General features: G+C 41.3%; 1 protein-coding gene across 1 annotated transcript; it reads left to right on the top strand.

Moving 5' to 3' along the window:
- Positions 1 to 745: 745 nt before the first annotated feature.
- On the top strand, positions 746 to 26568 carry LOC129706801 (UNC93-like protein MFSD11). Its single transcript, XM_055651300.1, has 13 exons — positions 746 to 948; positions 3537 to 3592; positions 5196 to 5303; positions 8762 to 8841; positions 9460 to 9556; positions 10390 to 10448; positions 11757 to 11895; positions 14391 to 14440; positions 16996 to 17061; positions 18684 to 18809; positions 19935 to 20109; positions 21136 to 21271; positions 25111 to 26568. Exons 1-13 carry the CDS (start codon positions 859 to 861, stop codon positions 25261 to 25263), a joined length of 1335 nt encoding a protein of 444 aa, XP_055507275.1. The 5' UTR covers positions 746 to 858; the 3' UTR covers positions 25264 to 26568.
- Positions 26569 to 26847: the final 279 nt, after the last annotated feature.

The following is a 26847-nucleotide window of genomic DNA, read 5'->3' as shown; positions in this document are numbered from 1 at the left end:
CTGCAATTCCTTCCCACACATCCCGACTTTTGTACTTAATACTGACTGATGAAGGCCGATACACGGTAGCCTTCTGTGGCCCTATCCACCTGTGGTATCAAAATTAAGTATCAAAAGTGCTTAATTAATTATGAACACTTGGGATGGTGCAAGCTTTCAAATATCAAATATCATTCCTGTGCCATGAAAACTTGTTGAGCAGCTCATACTTATTGCGGATATGATGCGAGGCAAATTTTGTTTCCCGCACATTCCAGATTAAGAATTGAGGGTTCCTGGGTCCATACTGGTATGGAGCACGTGTAGATATGTTAACATTGATCGAGTACGAATACATGCCAAGTAATTCTTATTTTGCTACTTTCAGAACCTCTGGACAACCCAAAGCTGAGAAGTAGGATGTATAATATTCACCAAACGGCATACAGACGACCTGAGAGTAACGTCAAAACGTCTCACTCATCGAAAGGAGATACTCGTGAGGTACTGCATGTATGCCCAGCAAAGAACGAGATGTCTTTGGCGCCAGGTCTAAAAATGAACCCTTTGATGAATAATGATCAGATCGCCACTCTGCACACTATTAGCACTAGAGCCGGTCCTCCATGATTACAGCGACCCTATCTAATTCATCGCCGGCACCCGACCCTCACCCACCCATTGACACCACCGTCTCTACTCTGCCTGAACTGCTCCGCCCATCAAAGTCGGAGTGACAAGTCACCCCCCACCCCACCCACTCCACCCCTCTCGGTCTTTGCAGCTCCGTCTTGTTTGACTCAACTGGCAGCTCACCGCGACTCGCGGCTGCGGGAGTTGGTTCACCGGGAGTTAATCGAGAGTTAGTCCACCGTCTCAATGGGTGATTGCCGTGTGCGTAACATTTACCTTCTAGGTGTGGGTTTCATGCTCATCTTCACCGCTTTCACCACTTGCGGCAACATAGAGGTGAGTATAATCACTGATTAGTAAAGTGGAACTGGAGTAACTGAATTCAGATTGGAGCAATCGGGTATCTATTAGAGTAATGCTGGAATATAATCTTACTTTATGAAATGGTTTATGGAGTTAGGGTTAGACAACTTGGTGTGGGGTAGATTCACGAGTAATACTTAGAGCGACTGAAATAACAATGCACTTTATCAAAATTTGAATGTAAGTAGTAATTAAGTATAAACAACAATCTTTGAATCAAAATAATGTATTCGTTGTAGTTTGAAGAATCTTATAACGACGTGTTGTTACTGTAATTATGAAACTAATACTGTTTGACTAAATAATTATTAAAGAGGACAACATTGTTTCAAGTAGTAATCTGTAAATTGAAGGGACCTAATGAAACGCTTGCGGTGATCTGCAGATGTTACATTGTACTGAAATAAAAGTGCAAGAAACTTGGGTTGCAATTCCCCTCCAGAGTCTGCTGATTTCACTGTCTGGGCTCTGGGTCTGGACAGGGGATGGCGAGGGGGGAGCGGGAGAGGAGGAGTGAGAACGGAAACACAGACTGAAGCAGATGAGACAAAAAGAAAAAAGTGCTCCGGGCGCTATTTACACATCAATTCATAGCATGTGATTCCAGGACTTGGGCACAAACAGAAACTCTGTTCTTCAAATAACTTTATCTCCTACAAGTAACCCATGACTGTTATACAGCTTCAAGTTATACTCGCTGTTCTGAACCATAACATTTTTGCAGCATTAAAATAAAATAATAAAGTTCTCCCAACCATGTATTGGGAGAACCCCTGAAACCCCAAATTACATCTCAAAATCCTTCACTGATCTGAAACTAATCTTGATGGTATTTTCTCCTTCCCTGCCCTATATCAATTTTTTTTAAGTATTCTACTAGCCCATTCTTCCTAGCTTGGTATCAAACTCAAAGCAATCTCCTGTGCTAACTAAGTCTACTCAACTTAACCCACTATTACTTCTTGAGCAGTCCCTCAGGGGCACGGTTGAGGTAGTCCCAAAGTATTCCCAGTGTGTTAGTGTCTGTCAACTATTAACGTTGCCAGTTGCTTTCTCTATAGACCTGTATGAACCCTAAATCACTTCCATTGTCCCATTTTTTAATATTCCTGTATAAATCCCAAACTACTGCCATTGTCTTACTTTTTATTTTAGAGCCTGCACAGAATGGCCCCTTCAACCAACCATGGCTGTGTTGACCTTCTTCCCCATCCATGCTAATCCCATTTGGTTGCATTAAGATTGTATCCGCCTATAGAAACAGAAGGAACTACAGACCCTATTTACAACAACAAAAAAAGACACAGAGTGCTGGAGTAACTCAGCAGGTCAGGCAGCATCTCTGGAGAATATGGATAGGCAATGTTTGGTGTCGGACTCTTCTTCAGGGTCTGAAGAATGGTCCTTACCTGAAATGTCACTTATCTATGTTCTCCAGAGTTGCTGCCTGGTCTGCTGAAAAATGGCAACACTTTGTGTCTGTATCTTTCTATACTTTGCATATTTAAATGTCCATCTAAATGCCTCCTGTATTGATCTATAATTAATCCCATTGCCTCGTGGAGAATTGTGTATCCATCCCAAACTAATCCCACCGGTCTATTGTCTTCCCATATCAATTTTAATTAACCCACTATTCTGTTTTATTATATTTTCAAAAAAATAACTCTTAACAACCTGAAATAAATGATGTCTGCCATTTTTGTTCCAATGGAAATCATTCCATTAACTCATATCTGAAGATATAATGAGAATAGAAAGTAAGTCAAATCCAGTCAAAATTATTTTTTTCTTAATCTATCTCTACATCTATCTGGGAAAGTTCCGGTCTAAATTTACCAAAATGTACCAAAATAACACCAGAGACGAGAGATCTGAGCAAAGGTTTGTAAAATCTAAGGCTGTATTCAAGGGAATATAGAAAGTTTAAGTAATCTTAACTATCATCCAGAACTTTAAAAGGATTTAGGAATAAATTGTTAAATATTAACTCTATTAGTCATTGGCAAGAAAGCATAATATTTAGGAATAGTTCTGGAACATAAGTAGGTTATGAAGCCCACAATTATTCAATCTGTTAACATCTTACTACAGAATCTGAATGATTCTCCTGTAGAATGTTGCAGTCTGGATGCAGGGGTAATTAAAAAGTGTTATTCTAAAATATAGTACCAAGTTAGGCTATAAATATGGCCCACAACAGGGTTTAAATATATAATCTAGATTGGACTACTACAATGATGAATGCTGTTTTGTCAGATAAATGTTGCATTGTCTTTCCAATATGAGATTAAACCAATGCCCTATCTATCAAATGGAATGGAAGTCAAAGATTGCATGACCTTTGTTGGAAAAGGAATTTTCTCCAGTCCCTCACTAGGTATTCGTATCTCATACAAAATGCCCAAAACATGAGCTAATTGCATTGCTATTTGTGGGATCTTGCTCTGCACTGCTCAACTGCTGTGTCTTTTGAAGCAACATAAGAGACTAGCCTTTAATATTTGGATGTTCATGGGAAATGAATAAATAGTAACCTTTCCATTGTTCTTATTTTGTAGCAAACTGTAATACGGAGTTTGACCAACACCAGTTTCTCTGGCAGCGGCTATGACAGGTACAGGTGGTTGTGGCTTTTTCCTATTGATTGTTAATTTCCATTGTTCTGCATGGACACATGGATAATGGTCCAATTCTCATCTACTTGCTCCAAAACCCTGGAACTCAGCAACTGACTTCTGCAGCTGGGAATCTGGGTTCAAGGATGTGCATTGTGGCTGGAGTCCATATCAATCTATCCAAATTCTGGGTGGGTTAGGAGATTTTTGGATGTTTGTTGCCAGTTGCTTGTATTGAATTTGAGTGCCATCAATTTAAGTATGCTTCTTGATCTTCTTCCTATGTGGGACTCTGATTTTGTTCTGACTGGTGTGAATCTCTGGACCCTGATTTCACAGCAGAGGATTTCTTTGTTGTGTGAGGCTCATTTACTGAAGCTGGAATAAAGATTTGTAGCATCCTCGAAGCTCTGGGTAAATAGTTTACTGGCTGGGTAATGTCTCTGAACCATGTTCAGAAGTTCCCAAAAAGCTCAAATCTCTTCCCTTCTATGCTCTCCCGTGGTCGGGGGCCTCGAGCCCTCTGTTGATGGGACGATCTTGACTCCCGTAGCTGGTGGCATTTGGGGCCTCCACATCGAGGCGATCAGCTCCTGCAACGGGGGGATGTTAGATTCCCCCACGCCGCGATCGGACCCTGGGTTGGGGCCTGTCGAGCCTCTGCGTCGTTGGAGCTTCTCGACTCGGCCTCTCCCAAGACTGCGAGCTCTTGATGGTAAGTCCGCAGGCAGCGATTGGAGCGATCCCAGGCAAGAGATCGGCTTCAAGTTAAGTCCACGCCCCACCATGGGGTTCAAGTCAGTCTGAGGAGGCCTCCAGCTCTATCGATGGTAGACGATCTATCAATGGAGATGCGACCCAGAAAACAATCATATCACCAGCAAGGTGCGAAACTGAAAAAAAAGTTTTCCACGACCACCTCCACATAAAACAAACTGGAGACCAATTACACTAACTTTTAACACACACTAAAATTTTTTTTTAAAAGACGAAAAAACAGACAGACTGTTGGTGGGACTGCCAATCGTGCGGCATTCCTGGTGGTATGATACCTTCAATACAGTAAAATATCCCAAGCACTTTACAGGGGCATAAACAGACAACAAACTGACTGAAGCATAGAAAGGGCACCAATTGCTCGAACAGAGGTGGATTTGAAGAGAATCTTACAGCAGGAGAGATGGGCTGAGAGGTTTAAGGAATAAATTCCAGACCTCTGAAGTCTGGACATCTGATGGCATGCCTGCTAAAAGGTGGAATATCATACCTGATAATGGGAATAGAGAGATGTCAGGGGTGTGGAGGGCTGCAGAATGTTAGTGGAAAGAGTTTAAGCGGGTGGTAAGAGTGGGAAAGACCATATGTGGTGTTTGGAAGGAGCTTCAATGTATGTGTGGTTCACTGGCTGTGAAAGGAGATTTAATGTGTGGGTCAAGTTTATGATAGGAGAGAGGGTGCATTGTGCATGGAAGGTGATTCAGTGAGCAAGTTGATCCAACATAGCTTTGCTAGTGCCTGGGTTATGGCAGGAGTAGAATTGAAAGACATGCTCTAACATTACATTTATATTTTCATGTTATATTTTCTTGTATTGTTTTCAAGCCTTGCCATTATCTATGGAGTGTTCTCAGCATCTAACCTTGTTGCACCATCTGTGGTGACAGTTGTGGGACCAAAGATGTCCATGATATTAAGCGGAGTTGTTTACAGGTAAGATTTGGGGTTTTAGTCTCCTGCATGTCATCTATAATAAAGCTTTTTGTTGTGTGGTAGATTTCTCATCCAACCTCCTACTGCTCTGGTCACTCCAACATTAATTACCCCTGATTTAATTAATACTCTTGTGACCTTTACACTCAAAGTTTAGAACATAACGATTAGGTTAGCTGGTTGCTCAAGAATACTCCACCACTCTGTAAGGTCAAAGCTGGTGTCACTGTTTGTCTCAACTGCACTTTTCTGCCTGGTCTCCATATGTTTTAATAACTTACAATTCAAAAATTCAACCCACCTTCTACTACATCTGCCATCTTTCTCTCACTCAATCTCTTTGTAAACCAAAAATTTCTCATGCTTTCCTCTCTCTCTTAAGGCCCTGTCCTACTTTCCCGAGTTACTCATGAACTCTCCCGAGTTTTCCCCTTGATTTGAACTCGGAGAATTACGGTAATAGCCATTCGTATGTATTCGGGGCTATTTTTTTAACTTGTGGACATTTTTCAACATTTTGAAAAAACGTCCCGACTTACCTGATGCCCCGAGTTCCTACGGCTGGCATTACGAGCCGCTACGAAACATCTACGGACTCCTATGGGCTCCTACGAGCTCACTACCGACATTACCCGACACTCCCCAAGTTAGAATCAAGGGGGAAACTTGAATCAAGGGGTTTTCGAGTAGTCAGACCATTCATCTAGTTCAATTAAGATAATTTAAAGAGTCGAGGCTCCAGTACTGATTCTTTAACTCCACCAGTCAAAATTTGCTAATCTGAAAATTGCTTGTTCATCTCTACTTCCTGTTTTTTTGTCAGTCAACCAACTCTATCCTTGCTGATTTGTTACTCAATACTAGGAGCCCTTTCCTTATGGAATAACCTTTTATGTTACTCTTTTTAGAGTGCCTTTTGGAAATCCCACAGCACTGCACCCAACTTGTGAGTTACATACTCAAAGAGTATTGCTTACTTACTGTGATAAATTTGTCAAGCACAATACTCCATTCATAAAATTATGGCTCTGCCCAAGACAGAATTACTTTTCAAGTGACCAATTACTACTGAATTAAATACGCATTCCCAATGATTAAAGTTGAGGAAAAGGTGGCAGACAATTTCCTGTTTTCTTTATTTCTCCTTTCTTGAATAATGGATTCATGTTTTTTGAGTTTCTGCTCTGTAATTATGGGATCTAAGGAATTAAAAAAAAAATTATGCTTACTTTTGTTTGAGAACCATAGGTTGTGTGCTATCAGGTTCTGGAATTTATCAGTTATTGATCTGATCAGCAGTTTACCTGGTTTGTTTTCTCTTGTGATAATTATTTTTTCTTTCTTATACTGTGAAGATAGATTCAATATATTTATCTTTGTCATTCTTTTTATTCTTCCTTATTATTTTTCCTGCCTTTGCTTCTGATGGAACAAAGTTATAATTCCTGTTTTGTTCTGTTATGTGTTTATAGAAACTCCTACAATCTGTTTTGCTCGTTTGCTTCACTTTTTTCCCCAATTTGTATCAACAGTTGTAGTAATCCTTTGCTGGTTTTTAAATTGCTCCCAATCCACTGGCAACTTTGCAACATTATAAGGTTTTTTCTTTCAGTCTATTATCATCCTTAATATTTATTAATAATGAATGGATTTTCTCTTGTGTAGATTCTTCATTCCTTGATAGCACCATCTGTGTTCAGCATTGTAAAATATTTATTTTAAGTATCTGCCAATATCTGTCTAGCATTGCATATTATTTTTCTAATTTCCTAGTTAATTTTGGCCAACTCCCTTTTCATTATTTTGTAATTGTCTATACAAGTACATGCTGTGGACCTAACTCTGTCACTTCCAAACTGAACATGAAGTTCTATCATGTTAAGATCACTCTATCAAAGTACTTTTAAGGTCACATCTAAAATAACTTGATCTCTGCCTACAGTGGTTTTCTAGGTAATTCTCTTGAATGCATTCCATAATTCATTCACAAGACTATATTTGCAAATATCCTGTCAACATAAAGATTTAAATCCTCTATAATTACCTTTATTGTAAGCTCCCATTATTCATTGACCAATAATATATCCAGGTACATAGCTAATGTTATGGGGTTGGGGAGTACTCTTCCTAATGTTTTTTCCCTAAATAGGATATATTTAGTGTATACGGGGTATATTTTGTTGTATACAATTACCAGTCAATAAGATGTATTAGTTTATTTTGGTCTTTGCAAGTGTAATTAAATTCACATTGCAGCTTAATCGATGCACTGTAAATGGATCGATTGTAATTATGTATTGTCTTTCTGCTGACTGGTTGCATGCAACAAAAGCTTTTCCCAGTACATCGGTACACGTGACAATAAACTAAACTGAAACTTACATAACAAATCATTAGCTGATTTGATATGTCTGTGCACTGATTCTCAAGCTTGTAACAAAGTTGTCCCACAAATTAAATTCCACTATTTAAAAGAGGAATACAGTACATTCATGGGATCCCCACCACATGTGGACATTGTGACGAGGTCCAGATTTAATGCTGCTTCTCTTGAAGAATGAATGTGTTTCATCATTCATGCTGGTCACGATCACATTGTTTGAATCAAGCCTAATTTGTAATTGGATTTAGCAACAGAAGGGCTTCAGTCACATTGTTTCATTTTTTTTCTAGTCATTGTCGCAGTGAAATTTAAAACCAAAAAAGTGGTTTCCCCAAGGGAGGAGGGTGAGAGGGATGAGAGAAAAATGGAAGCCCTATTTGAAGAAGGTCTCGACCCAGAACATCATGCATTCCTTCTCTCCAAAGATGCTGCTGTCCTGATGAGTTACTCCAGCATTTTGTGTCTATCTTCGATTTAAACCAGCATCCGTAGTTTCTTCCTACACAGCCCTATTTATTACTTTTCTCCACCCAGGATGATCTTATTCCTGATTTTCCGAGTAAAGATAATTTTTCATAACTTTCCTAACCATCCCTTCTCCTATTCTGCCTTCCCTTAAAAATGTTACGTACCTGGAATATTCAGTTCCCAGCTTTGGTTATCTTGCAATCGCACTGCTTTAATGGCTTCAAGTCCACATCCATTTCTTTCTATATCTGTCATCTATAATTCATCTACAAATGATTTATGCATTCACAATGGTTGATGGTAGTGTCATTAAATATCAAGGTTAGGAGGTTAGACTCATTCTTGTTGGAGATGGTCATTGGGTGGTAGTTCAAATACCACTTGCCATTTATCACCTGTTATAAAGTAAAGGTATCAAGAAACTAGTGATCTTCTCCTGTTCTCATGTAACAGTTCAAAGGACTGCATGGCTTTCTTCTGCTCCTTGTAACTGGGTTGCGTGATTGGATGTAATAGGGGAGGGGCCTGAAAGCCCTGCTTTATTTTCTGGGATGGACTTGAGGTGAGAAGTACTTGTGGTGAAGCTCGTGTGTTTATTTATTTCCAGTGGTTACGTGATTTCCTTCAGCAAGCCGATGACTTGGTCACTGTACATTGCCTCAACACTCATTGGGTTTGCAGCCGCTGGTGAGTGCTGAATCAAACACTTTCCATTTGGAAATCTCAGTATCAGTGCTTCTCTTTCTCATTTAACTTGTATCATTCTCTCCCTCTATCCATCCAAATATCCTCCCTCCAACCAAAAAAACATGGTTTCAACTCCAGAGTTCAACCCCAACCCCTGTTGCTGACTGTGTGGACTTTGCACATCTCACAGCTCTGATTTTCTCCTTTTTCCTAAGACGTATGGTGTGACAGGTTAATTGGTGATTTTAAATTACTAATGTGTGATTTACAGAAGCTGGGGAAAGTTGATGGGAATGTGTGGAGATTAAATACCAGACTGTGCCCTGTGATAACCAGCACAGATCTGATGAGCCAATTGGCCATTTCTTCCTCATGCTCTATGACTATGGCTAAGTGTATCTGTGCCATTGATTAGTGGTGCGGGCTTAAACTTGACCTTGTCACGCGCATATTTCCCATTAACTGGGACAACAGGACTGGCAATATTGGTCACCTTTCTGAAGTTCGCTTCTTAACTCAGCCATTTTAAACCAGGTTGCGTTACTTCACACATAATCAATGCTGGCTGCGGAAGGAACTGAGGGCACTTCTCTGCACATGTTCATCCTTCTCTTTCAGTACTGTGGACAGCCCAGGGGACTTTCCTCATCATGAACTCTGACTCTGCCACTATCAACAGGAACACTGGGACTTTCTGGGCTCTCTTGCAGTGCAGGTAAGGGAAGTGTAGACTCTCCTGGTGCAGAGTGATACATGCATTAACGATAATCCCTTGGTATTCTTGTGTAGAAAGGAACAGCATATGTGGTTTACACCCAAAGATAGACACAAAATGCTGGAGTAACTTAGCGGGACAGGCAGCATCTCTAGAGAGAAGGAATGGATGACGTTTTGGATCAAGACCCTTCTTCAGACCCGAAGCGTCACCCATTCCTTCTCTCCAGAGATGTTGCCTGTCCTGCTGACTTACTCCAGCATTTTGTGTCTACCCTTAGTATTCTTCCTCTTTTCATATCGGTGCCTGGAGATGGTAGCCCTAAGGTCATACACAAAATGCTATAATAACTCAGCGGGACAGGCAGCATCTCTGGAGAGAAGGAATGGGTGACGTTTTGGGTCTGACAGCCCTATGGTCATGGTAGCCTGGAGCTAGCAAGGTTGATCTTAGTCATCAGTAATGTTTAGTTGGGTTGATACCAATGAAACCAATTGGGTCATGTTCAGGTGCTGAGGGAGGGAGCACAGGTAGAAAGTGAGAGAGGGAGAGGGTGAAGTTGAGGGTTAGGGAAGGAACAAGGAGTTGGGGATGCTGAGGGACGGAGCAATGGAGCAGTGGAGTGTGTGAGAGAGAGGAAGAATAGAGCAGTGGTGAGTGGTTAAATTGTCCCTAGGGTGTAGGATAGTGTTAGTGTATGGGGACTGCCGGTTGGCGCAGACTCAGTGGGTCAAAGGGCCTGTTTTCGCTCTGGATCTCTAAAGTCAAAGTAAAGTCGAGATAACCCATCTGATGTGGGAAGTCTGACTGGGTGCTTGCGTTTTTTTTTGCAGCATGTTGTTTGGGAATCTCTACGTTTATCTGCAATGGAGAGAAGTGATGACAATCTCAGGTAAACACTGACTCTGTTTTGTTCTATACCTATGAGGAGGGTTTGTGGGGCAGGGCTGAGAAGCTCAGTGGATTTTACATTGCAGGCTCCACACTGGGCAGCACAGTGGTACAGCTGATAGAGCTGCTGTCTCACATCTCCAGGGAGCTCAGTTGCTGTCCATGTGGAGTTTGCATGCTCTCCCTGTGACGGCATGGGCTTTCTCTTGTTGCTGTGGTCTCCTCCTACATACAAATTTTTCTGGAGGTTGAGAACTAATTAGCCTCATTGTGTAGGTGGGTGGTGGAATAGATGGGAATATTGTGGAGAATTAGTGGAGGAACGCGATGGTTCTGTGAGCCAGCAAATACCTTGATGGGCCAAATGACCTCCTCTTCTGTACTACAATTTCAGTTTTGAATTCAAAGTCTGTCTATGTTAAACTGGGTCTATTTGTCCAGAGTAATCCAGGTCTGTTGAGCACTCCAAACAGGCTTATTATGACATTTACCAATTTAGAACCTCTTGTCCATTTCATGGAGCAATTGGACGATGCAGTCAGAGCCCTAGCCAGCTTAGTGAGGTGAAAGCAGAAACAACTTGCTGGCAGGCAAAGCTCCACAAGCTGAAGTTGGGGACATGCATTGCAATTCATAGGTCCTGCCTTTCAACTTAGCTCCGAAAACTGTAGCATGTAATGCAGGTTGACCACCACCTGGTGTGGGATATGCAGCGTGAGGTCCCTCCATACTCCCGGCTGTTGTAAACAGTGACTCCCAGTCTTATTCATCCATGGCTGAAAATTGATCAAATGCTTGGACTTATATCTGACAGCACATTTAATGAATTGATAATTCTGTCAAAATATTTCGAGTTTGCAAAACATATTATTTTGGCTTTGCAGCTTGTTAATCACAAAATTAAAGCATGAAATGAAAGTCAAATTAAATCACAGAAAACATAGTTAAAGCATGAAATAAAATTCAAATTAGGTTTTTTGCACCCCCTCATAACTCAGTTTAAATCCTTTGCGGCCTAATTTTGAACAGCGGCCACAGGTTGAGGACCAGTGGTGTAAAGGAACCCGAGGTACCATTTTGAAGATGAATCTCTTTTCATTGTCCTGGCTATCATTTATTGCTCAATGTGCTTCCACAGTCTGGTCACTATCAAATTGCTGCTCGATGGGATATTATTCAGGCCCAAATTGTTTTCTCACCATCACATGTCGGTATATGTCATTGTCTATAATATGTTATAGGATGCTCTGAAATAAATGGTGCTCTGACGGCATTAGAGAAACGCAAGTGTTTTGTTCTGTGTTGTCAGATAATGACAGGTGGACCCTGTTCATCGTGCTCTCTGTGATCTCCCTTGCTGGCACGGCCGTTTTAGTCACGCTGAAGGACACCAAACACGCAGACAACAGCCGCCAGATATTCGACACTCTGCTTCCTTCTCAGACGTTGTAAGTTTCAGAGTGGAGGAAATTACAACTTCCATTTACAAGGGATTTTTAATATTGCAAACATATTTCATGATGCACCACTGGAATGTTAACAAATATAAAAGGCTTGGTGTCAAGGAGACAGGTTAGGACAAGGTTGCATAGAGGGTTTGTGGGGGATGTATAGAGAACATATTGGGTATGCTGAAGAGGTCTTCTTCTTGCATATGGTGTGCACAACCTAAAGCTGTAAGACAACTTGTTCTGTTTGATCTTCCATTTATGCACGTCAGGTTGATTGCATTCGTCGAAACAGGGTGGACCACGTGAAGGTTGCAATCTCCCACCGCACTGAAGAGGTGAAATTGCAGTATAGGGTAGTAAAACACTGAAATGCTAAAGATTTTGGTGGTGCTGTGTTGGCAGACTTTATAATTATTGGATGTTATTTTAATTAATACCTCAACATACTTTTAATACGTGGAGGAAAGAACTGCAGATGCTGGTTTAAATTGAAGATAGACACAAAATGCTGGCGTAACTCAGTGGGACAGGCAGCATCTCTGGAGAGAAGGAATGGGTGACGTTCTTCAGACTGATCAGACACTTTTAATACCCTTTTTATTAGATGTTACACGATATATTGTAACACATTTTTCAGAGAACCAGGTAAGCTGTTTCCCAGCTCAACCTCATCACTGAGGTTTCTATTCAATCACAGTTGGCTACTTTGGACAGGCTAATTTGCTCACATGGCTGACATCTGACATCTAAAACGCTGAGTTATGTTATGGGAGAGGATTACTAGGTGGACAAAGAAAAAGATTTAAGGTTATGCTCATAACTTGCTGGAAAATGGACAATACTCTTGGGAACCTCTGGCCCGTGACCTTTCAAAGTGCAAAACGACATGCAAGCCCTGATATTAACTAGCGTGTCTACAACAAACTATTGCATCATTGCTCCAAGATTTTTCTCAGTCCCTCTTGGTCCAATATCATATCTCCAACAAACTTTCCATCAAAGTGTTAGATCAGCTTCCAAGCCATTGTCAATGCTTGCATTGAGGCTCTTACACTCAATATCCACAGCATAAAGGTCCTCTACTAGCATGTTCTTACTGCACAACACAAAATCCCTCTGACAATTAGAGTACACAACAAAACCCTAGTAAGTCCACCTACTAATTAGTGGGAGCCATATCTCTGTGAAAACAGACATTGCTGATCAAATTCATCACTGTATCACAATGTATCAGCAAAATCTGCGGAAAAGGGTGTTTGAAGACAAAAACCTTAGGTGTGGCATAAAACATTCTCTATTAGACAGCAATATACCTTTCAAATGCTTCTGATTCCTGATCTACCCACAGCAGTCAAGCATTTTCATTAGAAGGATAATCAAACATCCATGATATTGAGTCCCTGGTTATAGTCCATGGGCTGCGTTGAGTAAGCCATGTTATTCACATGTCCAAGGTCATACTTCTGAAGCAGACACTCAGTACATGGAAAGAGATAACCTGGAGAATGCCAGGCAGGTAGAGTCAATTATTTGAGCTTAAGATACCTTGAAGGAATGGAACATCCCCACTAAGTCTTGAGAATACTTGGTCCATGACCACTCAAAGTGGAGTAGGAACATTGCACATGGTGTTGAGAACTTCTGTGTCAGTAGTTTAAAGAGTAACCTGCCTTTTAAACTACCCACCTGCCTGTTTAGTCAACCACCACCTGCCCCATCTGTGGGATGGTCTGCACGTCTTACATAGGTTTCATCAGCCGCCTCAGAACCAGTGAAGATAAGTCATCTTCTATCCCGAGGGACTGACTGAAAAAAAGAAGAGTAAGGGAAATACAATAAACTGCAGATGCTGAAATCTTGAGCAATAAAAACAAACTGCTGGAGGAACTCAATGGGTCAGGCAGCATCTGTGGAGAGATTGGATAGAGGAACCCAGTCTGAAGAAGGGTCTAAACCTGAAACATTGTCTTCCACATATGCTGCCCGATCTGCTGAGCTCCTCAGCACTTTTCTTTTCGTGAAGAATTGTAATGGGCGATATTACCAATGAGGCAGGGATAGTGGGTTCAAATCCATCTCCACATACTTGAGGCCAAATTTCACAATGACTCTCAATGCAGTATTGAAGAGACGCAGGAATGGTGAAAACTAATGATAAAACTAATTAAGGACTGATCTGTCTTCACAAATGATATAAAATATCAAGTGATACCAATTCAAAAACAAAACCCAAATCTTGCTCAATGTATTAATCAATATCACTCAACTGGCTTAAGCAGACAACCCAGTCATCATCACATTGCAACACAGGAGATGCTGGGGTGATCCAACTGTCCGTGCCTTTCTCATGTTATATCAATCACCATACAGAGCACATTTCCAAACTGTAAAATGTTTTGCAGCATTTCAAGATCATTTATGGTGCTTTTATTTTATCTTAGAGATCATTTACAGTTTTATAATATCCTTGTTTTTTCTGGATGTTGTCCTAGGTTTAAAGAAAAAGTGGCCTCAACACTGGATCAGATTATTACAGAGTTCAGTAAGTTGCTTCATTGCTGCTGAAGCTGAGGCCAGTGTGTTTGGTTGCATCTCATGAGGGGGGCAAAGGATTTCTTGCTTCTCACGAGGGAGGCAGGGGTGTGGAGGGATGGTAATTTGTTTTGGCGTCGTTCAATGATTAAGGGGGAAAGTGGTTGGATTTGGAGGTGTGGTGATTGGTGGGGTAGGAGAGTTTGCTGATTGGAAGATGCGATGAATGGGTATGGGTTTAAGGGTAGTGGGATGTGGCCAAGGAGGTGCAGTAATTAGTGGTGAGGGATTAAGAATAGTCATATATGAGAATTTGTGAGTTTAGTGATTCTGTTGCTGTTGGAGCTGTAATCAAGAAATTGTGTTTTGAAATCACACTGAGAATTTTAAAAATTGAACTCATCCTGGTTGTCATTTTATATGCATTGGGATAAGAATCCCTTTGTTCTTACAGCTGGAGATTCATTTTCACCAGGCATTGCCACTTTGACCTACCCTGTGGAAACATTACCTTCTCCAAAGATAGACAAAAAATGCTGGAGGAACTCAGCATCTATGGAGAGAAGGAATTGGCGACATTTCGGGTCGAGACCCTTCATCAGACTGATGTCGGGACGGGGGGGGGGGGGGGGGGGGGGGGGGGGGGGGAAAGGAAGTAGGCAGAGACAGTAGACTGGTGGGAGAACTGGGAAGGGGGAGGGGAAAGAGAGAGAAAGCAAGGGTTTCTACAATTAGAGCAGTCAATGTTCATACCGCTGGGGGTGTAAACTACCCAAGTGAAATATGAGGTGCTGTTCCTCCAATTTGCGCTGGGCCTCACTCTGGTAATGGAGGAAGCCCAGGACGTAAAGGTCAGGGTGGGTGGGAGGGGGAGGTGAAGTGCTTTCTCCAAGCCCACTTGCCCTTCCATTCCCCCGACGGTCATTTTATGGAGTCAATTTCAATCTACACTTGGTTTAAATCTATACTGTGATTAGTTTGTTTGGAGACTGAGTCAGTAATACCTCAGTCCGTTTCTTCTCTGCCTTCTTCCTCTGAAGTGGTGACAAATTCACATTTGTTGCCAGGCCCTGGATCTCCAGAGACTAGATCCAGTGCTGCTGGAAGTGTCTACCATTAGCTACAGACTGGTTTCCCCCTGTTATATTGCTGAGGTGCCCTGTCAGTCTAACTCTGATGCTGTTGCCTATTTCCCAATGGATAGGATGTGGCACTATTTACATTTACTTGCATAGATTACATTATGTTGTTCACAAGTTATCCTGTGTTCTATCTGGGATCTCTTTCCTGTGGCCCTGTTTCTCCTATGTTTTTTTAAAAACTATTTTTTAAGTGTACAAACCCCTCATTACCTTTTCCCACATTTTGGGGCAGTGTGTAGCTTTGTGCAGACCAGTAGATCCTTCAGATGTTTTGCCCTTATAAACTGTGTATTCATCCAACATGTTAACCCTGACATTGGGCTCCTTGGCATGGCATAAAATTATAATAATATATGAATGAGCGGGGGTGGTGCAGTTTGTTGACAGCCTTCTGAAAATCCAAATACTTCACATTTACTGATCACATCTGCAGAGTAATCCAAGACATGAATCAAACATTTTCACCTTTTTATAAATCCATGCTAAGTCTAGTTGTTCATTTCAGACACCAGTATCTGGGGTGTTGCTGCCTGTTGTTCCCATGGGCAAGTGAGGAATGCGTTGCAGGAACGTGGACAATTCTGGAAAGGGTGGATACCCAGTAAAGGGATGGAATTGAAGCATAGATAGGGTGCTTCAGAGTCAGAACCTTTATCCCAGGATGGAAATATCAAATACTAGAACGCACAGCTTTAAGGTGAGAAGGGAAAAGTTTAAATATGTGCGGAACAAATTATTTTTACACAGAGGATGGTAAGTGCCTGGAACACACTGCCGGGGGTGGTGGTGGAGGCAAATATGACAGTGGCATTTGAAAGATTTATGGATCGGCACATGGATGTACAGGGAATGGAGAGATATGTATTTTGTGCAGACAGAATAGAGGGCTGCACAGTGGCGGAGCAGTGGTGATGCTGTCTTATAGCGCCAGAGCCTGGGTTCAATATTGACTACGGGTGCTGTCTGTATGGAGTTTGTACATTCTCCCTGTGACTGCATGGGTTTTCTCCGGGTGCTCTGGTTTCCTCTCACACCTCAAAGACGTACAGGTTTGTAGGTTAATAGGCTTCAGTAATAAAAAAATGTAATTGTCCCTAGTGTGTAGGATAGTGCTAGTGTACATGGTGATGGTTGGGCGGCACAGACTCAGTGTGCCAAAGGGCATGCTTTTGTGCTGTATTTCTAAAGTCTAAAGTAAAGTCTAAAGTTGGTCTTCGCATCATGTTCAACACAGAAATTGTGGGCTGAAGGGCCTGTTCCTGTGCTGTTTTGGTCTATATTTTAACGTGAGAGATGCTGAGGCAGGCTAAAGGGACCTAGAAAGGATTGTGAACTGTAAACCCCCTTCTGTACTCACAATGTATAGATAGCCAAGGATGAGGCAAGAAACTTTTCTTACTATGTCCAACTCATTTTTTTTCAGGATCGATGTTGAGGCTAATTCGCACAAAGAACATGATGCTGCTGAGTGTGACAATAGTGTACAGCGGTGAGTGTGTTCATGTGTGACAAACATTTGAATGTGTGCACATGGGTCAGCACAGCCGTGCAACTAGTAAAGCTGCTCCCACTCAGCTCCTCGACTTGGGTTCAATCCTGACTACAGGTGCTGTCTGTTTGGAGTTTGCACGTTCTCCCTGTGACTGTGTGGGTTTAGAATCCCAGCTGCAGAGGTCAGTACTGTAGCTGAGCTCCAGGGCTTTGGAGCAAGTAGATGAGAATTGGACTCATGTCCACGAGTCCATGCAGAACAATGGAAATTAACTCAATCAATAGGAAAGAGCCTCAAACTCCTGTACCTGTTATAGCCACTGCCAGAGTGCACATCCTGCAATGGAATGGATTATCTGACCCACCCCAGCTTCAGGGGTCTCTGACCTCCTTCTCCACTGCCCCAATATTTGCCATCTGCCCACCCATTCCGATGCCCCAGACTGGCTGGTTTTGCAGCATTGAACCAAACCAACCATTGGAACAATGAAGCTTGGTGCATATGACCAGTTTGCTGAAGGGTCTCGACCTGAAACCTCACCTATTCCTTTTCTCCAGAGATACTGCGTGACCTGCTGAGTTACTCCAGCATTTTGTGTCTATCTTCTGCATATATGACAATAAACTTAACTTGAACCATCAGGTTCTTGAACAAAACACTATGGACCACCTTTTGTATTACCATGGACTTGTACTCTCATTATGTTTTGCAGTAATGATGTTTTTCGCAGTCTTTTTCCTTTTCACTCTCTTCTAGATTTATGTATAATTTATGTTTTTGTGTGTTGTCTGAGACTATGTGCCTATGACGCTGTTACAAGCAAGATTTTTAATTGTACCTGAACATCCCTAAACGTGCAAATGACAATAAGCTCAACCTACCTTGACATGACTTGAACTATATATTGGAAAAAGGTGATAGTTGCAAAAGTTAAACACTTCACCAAGGTGATTTAATGACATCATATTTTTTGTAACTATAATAAAGTTTAAGTAGTTACATCCCCACCCATATAGAAAGAGTCAATAAACTTTAACATTTTTCTATGCTATTTTTCTGCCTCGTCTAAAACATTGCCTCATTTTTTTTCAAATTCATCCTGAAATTTAAACAATCCCTAAGGCATGGCCTCCCTTTTACAGTTCCAAGCTGGGCCCTCTGATCAACTGAGACCTGTGTTCAATCCTGACTATGGGTGCTGTCTGTTCAGAGTTTGTATGTTTTCCCTGTGACCACGTGGGTTTCCTCCAGGTGCTCCAGTTTCTTCCCACACTCCAAAGACGTGCAGGTTTGTAGGTTAATTGGCTTCTGTAAAATTGTAAATCGGCCCTAGTGTGTAGGATAGTGCTAGTGTACAGGGTCATCACTGTTTGCCACACACATGGTGGACCGAAGGGCCTGTTTCCGCGCTATATCTCTAAAGTTTAAACTCCGGAAAGTTCTCACCTGCTTTCTTTAAATCACCGAGATGGAAGCCATCATCGTTCTGGAGATGTTTTTGATGGAATAGAGTGGAGGCAACTTTACTCTGTATCTATCCTGTGCAGGACGTGCTTTGGAAGACTTTTTCTTGGGATTGACAATGTTTAACTCTTGTTTGGTGGCTGTTATTGTTCCAGGGCTGATGCTGACCTTCTACAGCGGGGTGTATGGGACGTGTATTGGAGCCACCAGAGAGTTCAAGATGGTGGCCAAGGGCCTCATTGGACTTTCAGGGGTATTTATTGGCATTGGAGAGATTCTTGGTGAGTGTGGAAATGTCTGCAGCATGCAATGTAAAACAGCGCCAACTGCTGACAAAAACCTTCCTGATGCACATTCCATGCCAAACGCTCTACTCTGGGTGGTTGTGGGGTGGATGTCAGAGAAAGGGGTCGAGGGAAAGGCAAAGACCAGAATCTGGAGAGTCTTGTCAGATGTTGATTAGAACTGGCCACTCTCAGAAAACACAAGGATTAGAAGAACCTTGGCACTCTCCCCCAACGGATAAAGGCAAATTATTCCTAATCTACAAATAGCGATGTCCCCTTGCTGTTCTGGAGGGGCTGAATGACCTCCTTCTATCCCTGTATAACATTCTTAAGGTGCCTGAATGGTCTCTCCTGTTCCAAAGTAATAGACATGAGAGCCAATGTCTCCAACTTCCACAGAATGGAGTATGATTTACTGGGCAGAGAATGATCAACAGTGGTCCACTGTTCAGCCTCTCATTTTCAGACACTCAACCAACTAAATTCATGCCACTGCATATTGCAGTGAAAGAAGTTTACAAAATGATGAGAGGCTGTCAGAACCTTTCTCGCTGACTAGAAATGTCAAATACTTTTAAGACATAGCATTAAAGTGAAAGGGGAAAAGTTTAAAGGAGATGCCTGGAACATGCTGTTGGGGGTGGAAGCAGATACAATGGTGGTGGTTAAGAGGGTTTTAGACAAGCATAAGGATATGGATCACATGCAGCAGGTAGAAGGGATTAGTTTAATTTGGCATCATGGTCAGCACAGTCATGTTGGGCCGAAGGGCCTGTTTCTATGCCGTACTGTCCTGTGTTCTACCACAGTAAAGATGTTCACATCACATTTCCAGAAACCTTCTCTCTTGCCCCACCACCACCACCAGCTGGAAGGGACAATGTTCTTTTGGGGGTTAAGGACTTGGTTGATGTCCTGCTGGTTTTTGACCGACTGGTTTGGTGCAGGACGAGCGTAGAGGTGTGATTAGTTATCCACTCAGGAGGTGCAATGGGAAGGCCAATGCACTGGCACACTCATGGTGCTGTGCGTGGAGCCTCGGGCAATGGATGTCCAAGGGGCACAACCTGGGACATGAGACAGTGTGGAGTGGTGACTACCTGCGTCTCTTATTTGCAGGGGGTGGGATGTTCGGGTTGCTGTTTTTCAATAACCAGTTCCGACGCACCTCTGCCATCTTACTGGGAGTCATCGCTCACCTCCTGGGATTCTACCTGATCTTCCTCATGATCCCAGGCGATGCTCCCATTGCAAGTGCCGACAGCAGTCACTACAAGCCGTACCTGTCTCCCAGGTGAGTCTTCTTTATAATCTTAACCAGCCTCCCAAGTTTGGATCATTTAGCACCTCTGCCCAACTCTGTACACCCCGCCCAACATTTGACCATGCCACTGGACAACAGTGGCCCAAGTTCCACACTACCCGATGCTGTGTAGGACCAGGAGTAGAACTAGTCCTGTGGAACTCAGTGATCAGCAGAGAACAATGGAGGTTCGGTGAGGCAGTGCTGCAGGCAGAACAACAGCGATAATAGTGGAACTACACTCTCGTTGCCTCTATCGACTAGGGTTCAATCCTGACCTCCGGTGCTGTTCGTGTGGAGTTTCCACGATCACCCTGCGATCGTGCGGGTTTCCTCCGGGTGTTCTGGTTTCCTCCCACATCCCAAAAGACGTGCAGGTTGGTAGGTTAATTTTCCCCTAATGATAGAATCTGGGGATATTTGGAGACAATTGGGGCTGGGAGTATAGATTACAGGGAATGGGATTGGTCAAGGGGCCAATATACACTCAAAGGGCTGAAAAGCCTTATTTCTAACATACAGGGAAGTATGGAAATGGGGTATAGAGTGGTGCAAAGACCAGGGTAAGCAGTGGTGAGGATACAAATAGAGGGGGGGAGGGGGGGGGGGGGGGGGGCATGTAGCTGCCTGGAAACAGATTCCCTCACTTGGCTAATGTCCACTGCACGATTGCCTCTGTTGAAAAATGTCAATTCCTCCATCAACGTACCTCAGAAAAGGAAATCTGTGGTCATTACACAGTCTGGGTATGTACAGTAGCTTGTTAGCTGAGAGGACAACTCACTGTGAAGTGACTGAGATCACGGGACCATTTGATGCAAACAGCAGAGTGAGTCACGGCCACAGCACAGAATGACCATCACAAACAAGGAGACAGTTTGTGGCAGTGACCAGGTGGCGACAAGGTTTATAAAAGTAGAAAACGTTGGAAACACACAGCAGGTCAGGCGGCGTATGTGGAGAGGGGATAGAATTAATGCTTTCAGAAACAGGTGGTAATTGTTGTTGTTTTCACAGCCCTGTGGTAGCGTTAGTGTGCAGCTTCCTGCTAGGCCTGGGTGACAGTTGCTTCAATACTCAGCTGTACAGCATCATCGGCATCTTGTACCCCGAGGAGAGCGGTCCAGCCTTCGGCAGCTTCAAGTTCATACAGGTACAGAGAGCGTAGATGCAATCCCGGCGGGTCTGTGGTTACTGCGTTTATTCGCCTTGTTGAATGATGCTGAATTATCAACCTGCCACAATATGCAGACCATTAGACAATAGGTGCAGGAGTAGGCCATTCGGCCCTTCGAACCAGCACCACCATTCACTGTGATCATCCACAATTATTATTATTTTTTTTTTTTTTTTGAAAATATTTTTTATTGGAGATAGGTACATAACCTATTACATCATTACTGTCTTACATTTTTTAAATTGATAATATTGTCAGTTATTATTACATTGTCTCCAATACTTTTTGCCTTTTTCTTCATTTTTTTAAACTAGATAGAACTAAAGAGATAGATGAAGTAAAGGAAGAAAAGAAAGGAAAGAAAAACAAAAACAAAAAAAAAAAAAAAAAAAAGGGGGAAAGAGATAGTTAAGGAAGAATGGAAAAATTTATTAAAATAAAAAACATCGTTCGAGATATGTTCGTACATTTCAGAGTGTAGCATTTCATCCAATCTTTAGCCCGAGTGCTAGTCAGGTTCCTGTGCTGAACTATTCTGACCCTTTAAGTAATCAATAAAAGGAGACCATGTTCCAACGAATAATTCCTGTTTGTCCAACAGGGAAAATCTGATTCTTTCCACGTTTAAGGTCTCCGTCATTTCTATAATCCACATTTTGATTGTGGGGGCCGTAGGGCCTTTCCAAAATTTTAGAATTAATTTTTTTCCTGTTATTAAACTATAATCAATAAAGTTTCTTTGTGTTATTCTAAATGTTTGATTTAATTCTAATATTCCGAGTATTATTAATTTTGGATCTGGTTCCAATTGTGTGTTGGTTACTTTGGATATTATACTAAAAATATTTACCCAGAATTTTTTAATTTTTGTACAGTTTGCAAACATATGCGATAATGTAGCTTCTAAATGTTGACATTTATCACATATAGGTGAGATATGTTGAAAAATTTTATGTAGTTTTGTTTTTGAATAATGTAACCTATGTATTACTTTAAATTGTATTAGAGAATGTCTGGCGTTTAGTGAACACTGATGTATGTGTTGTAAACTTTCTTCCCAAGTGTCTTTCGTTATTACTTGATTTAATTCTTTTTCCCATGTTTGTCTGTGTAAGTCCGTCGAAGGAATGTCACTGTCTAATAAGATATTATATATATAAGATATTAATTTTTCTGTATTAGGATGTTTGTTCCAACATTCATCAAGAATTTCTGAGTTTCTAATTCGAAAATTTTGAGAATTCGATTTTACATAATCTCTAAGTTGAAGATATCTGAAATAATCATTTCCTCGAAGTCCATAAGTCTGTTGCAACTCCTGAAATGTCAGAAAGGTGCCTTCCTTGTAAAGTTGTCCCATATTTTTAATTCCATAATTCTTCCATTGTGTAAAACCCCCGTCTAACCATGAAGGCTTAAACAAAGGATTATTCACAATTGGAAGAAAAAGTGATAAGTTATCTAATTTTAATGTCTTTTTTAATTGTTTCCAAATTTGTATAGCGCTAAATATTATAGGGTTTTCCCTATAAATTTTTTTGTTTAATTTAGACGTAGCAAATAATATCGAACCAATATCAAAAGGTAGACAATCTTCCTTTTCCATTTTTAACCAGTCTGGTTGCTGGTCTATTTCTTCCAACCAGAAATTCATATTTTTAATATTAACTGCCCAGAAATAAAACAAAAAGTTAGGTAAAACCAAGCCTCCATTACTTTTTGATTTACAGAGGTGTCTTTTGTTTATCCTGTGATTCTTATAATCCCAGATAAAATCATTAACAATAGAGTCCAATTAAAAAAAAAAGTTTTTTTGCCAGGTATATCGGAATCGTCTGAAAAAGGTATAATATTTGCGGTAAAAAAATCATTTTTATGGCATTAATTTTGCCAACCATTGAAATAGGTAGTGTTTTCCAGTATTGGATATTCTTATGTAGTTTATTCAGTAATGGGGGGAAATTTGCTTTAAATAATGATGTATATATCTTAGTTACATAAATACCTAGATATTTAAATTTTTCATTTACTATTTTAAATGGAAATTGTTGTATTATCTGTTTGTTATGTTCCCTTATTGGCATAATTTCACTTTTATTCCAATTTATTCTGTATCCTGAAAGTGCACCGAATTGGTTTATTAGCTTTAATAAGTTTGGGATACTAATTTCTGGTTTTGTAATGTAAATTAATACGTCATCTGCGTATAGAGAAATTTTATTCACTGTGTCCTTAGTTGTTATACCCGTGTATTTCCGGATGCCCCCTAACTCTTTCTGCCAGTGGCTCAATAGCAAGTGCAAATAATAATGGAGATAACGGGCATCCTTGTCTACAACCTCTAGATAGACTAAATTTAGATGACAACCTTTGGTTAGTAAATATTCTAGCCGTGGGATTTGTATATAACAGTTTTATCCATGTACAAAATTTCTCCCCTAGCTGCATCTTTTCCATCACCGAAAATAAATAAGGCCATTCGACCTGATCAAATGCTTTTTCAGCGTCAAGTGAGATTATTGCTAGATCTTCATTAATAATTCTCTTGGAATATATAATATTAAATAATCTTCTTAGATTATAATATGAGTACCGTTTCTGAATAAAGCCTGTTTGGTCAGGGTGTATTAATTTATTCATCACTGTACTTAATCTATGCGCTAGTATTTTAGTTAATATTTTCTGGTCTGTATTCAGAAGTGCAATTGCTCTGTATGATCCTGGGTCTTCCGGATCTTTATCAGCTTTAGGAATAAGTGTTATTATAGATTCATTTAAAGTGTCTGGAAGTTTCTGTTGAGTATAGATATACTCATACAGTCTTTGTAAACGTGGGCAAAGCAAATCGTAAAATTTTTTGTAAAATTCGGAATCATCCACAATTAGTACCCCATTCCTGCCTTCTCCCCATGTTCCTTGACTCCGCTATCTTTGCGAGCTCTATCTAACTCTCTCTTGAAAGCATCCAAAGAATCGGCTTCCACTGCCTTCTGAGGCAGAGAATTCCACAGACTCATAACTCTCTGGGTGAAAATGTTTTTCCTCATCTCTGTTCTAAACGGCCTATCCCTTATCCTTAAACTGTGGTCCCTGGTTCTGCACTCTCCCAACATCGGGAACATGTTTCCTGCCTCTAGCTTGTCCAATCCTTTAATAATCTTATATATTTCAATAAGAATCCCTCTCATCCTTCTAAATTCCAGTGTAAACAAGCCCAGTCGTTCCATTCTTTCAACATATGACAATCCCGCCATCCCTGGCAAGCAAGAATGTCCTTCCTCAAATTTGGAGACCAAAACTGCACACAATATTCCTGGTGTGGTCTCACCAGAGCCCTGTACAACTGCAGAAGGACCTCTTTGCTCCTATATTCAACTCATCTTGTTATGAATGCCATTAGCTTTCTTCACTGCCTGCTGTACCTGCATGCTTAGTTTCAGTGACTGATGTGCAAGGCCACCCAGATCTTGTTGTACTTCCCCTTTTTCTAACTTGACACCAAAGTGGATAACCTCACATTTATCGACATTAAACTGCATCTGCCGACTCACCCAACCTGTTCAGGTCACCCTGCATCCTCATAGCATCCTCCTCACAGTTCACATGAGCTCGTCCTGGGTAAAGGGTAAATTATGGTTGGAGGGTTTTAAAAAGAAAATCCTGCTAGAGATTGTGTATTTGGATGATGATACATTAAATGTTGATGCTGTAATACACCAGTTGTGCCAGGCTTTGGTAACTGTGTCTTTGAGTTCAGTATGTCTCTGTCTTTGTTTGGCCTCAAGTGATGTAACTGTGCCTGATTTGTCTTTCAGTCCGTTTCTGCTGCAGTGGCGTTTGGATACAGCAACTACCTGGTGCTGTCGCTACAACTCCTCATCCTCACCATCTTCTGCTTCTTTGGCACAATCTCCTTTTTTATTGTGGAGAAAATTGAAGCCAACGCCTCAGACTTGCAAGATTTCTGACCTTTGTGGAACCATTAATTGCAAGTGAAAGCCACAGGGGGAAAACAGGAATGTCCAGGGAATTAAATTAGGACCATTCTCTGGAGCAGATCGTCAGGCTATGATAGCATTTTGGCTGCAGGGAAATCAGTGCCGACAGACACAGCATTTCCAACCAATGTTTTGCAAATCCTGAATTGATTGAGAGGTCAAACTTTTCTGTTTATAAATACAGATAGTTCTGCTATAATATGTAGGAAGGAACTGCAGATGCAGGTTTAATGCTGGAGACACAAAATGCTGGAGCAACTCAGCGGGACAGGCAGCATTTGTGGAGAGAAGGAATGGGTGACGTTTTGGGTTGAGACCCCTCTTCAGCCTGGGGGAAGAGTGAGTCATAGAGATATGAAAGGATAAGGTGTGAAAAGGAGAGATAAAAAGGAACAAAGTTCAAGGAAAATTCAGTCCCGTGAAGAAGAGTTTCGACACCCGCCTAGATCTTAGGGTCAAGTTCCAGTGGCAAAATGACCGGTCAACCCGCACATCTTTGGGATGTGGGAGGAAGCTTAAATGGTCACAGGGAGAATGTTCAACTGTGTGTAGGAAGGAACTGCAGATGCTGGTTTGAACCGAAGATGGACACAGGGTGTTGGAGTGGCTCAGCGGGACAGGTGGCATCTCTTGACAGAGGGAATAGATGATGTTTCAGGTCGATACCCTTCTTCAGACAGGGACCAAATTTTTCTTGAACTTCGTCCCCTTTGAACTCCCGTTTTCACACCTTACCCTTCCATATCTCTATGTCTCACTCGCCCCCGACTCTCAGTCTGAGAAGGGTGTCGACCCGAAACGTCACCCATTTCTTCTCTCCAGAGATACTGCCCATCCCGCTGAGTTTCTCCAGCATTTTGTGTCTATCTAGTTCTGCTATAACATGTGCTTCCATAACATGAATTGGATATAACACAACCGATGAATTAGGGAACACAATTTGCATTACACGAGCTGAATTGGTTATAACGCAATTTTCATCAAGCAAACCAGTTAAAAGTTACTTTGGAAATTGACAAATGGAAAAAAAGCTGTCTGAGATTTAAATAGTTTAGGAGATGAAAAAAACTGTTTCTATGTATCCCCCTCATAGTAATCAACACCATTGCATCTGAAGAACACAGCTGCCACTTTAACTGCGTAGGGCCATTGACTTTGACAAACAATCGCATCCATTGACAATTACGCAAATATATCCTATTAAATAATTCAACGAACAGCCTTTAGTGTTTTTTACCTTTCAGTTATGAAAACAAACATTGCTATTGAAAAGAACTTTATTTTTGAAAACCCTATGGGAAAATTAACTTTGTTATTTGAGTCTAAAACTTCTTCATCCCTAACCCCCTTTCCCCCATTGACACAATTGACCAAATAAATGCAACTGTTGCATGAAAGCAGAACTACTGGTATAAAGATAGAACTAAGTAATAGTTCTGTTAAAAATAAGATTTCATAACAGCGGTATCTTTCTCAACCAGGTCATTCCAAAAGGCATTATAATGAATGTAATTTTGAGTCTAAGTCACTGTTTTAATTTAAGATAATCATCCG

Source organism: Leucoraja erinacea, chromosome 20 (genome assembly GCF_028641065.1).
Source record: "Leucoraja erinacea ecotype New England chromosome 20, Leri_hhj_1, whole genome shotgun sequence".
In the NCBI taxonomy this organism is placed as follows: Eukaryota; Metazoa; Chordata; class Chondrichthyes; order Rajiformes; family Rajidae; genus Leucoraja; species Leucoraja erinaceus.
This window is presented reverse-complemented; position numbering and strand designations above follow the sequence as displayed.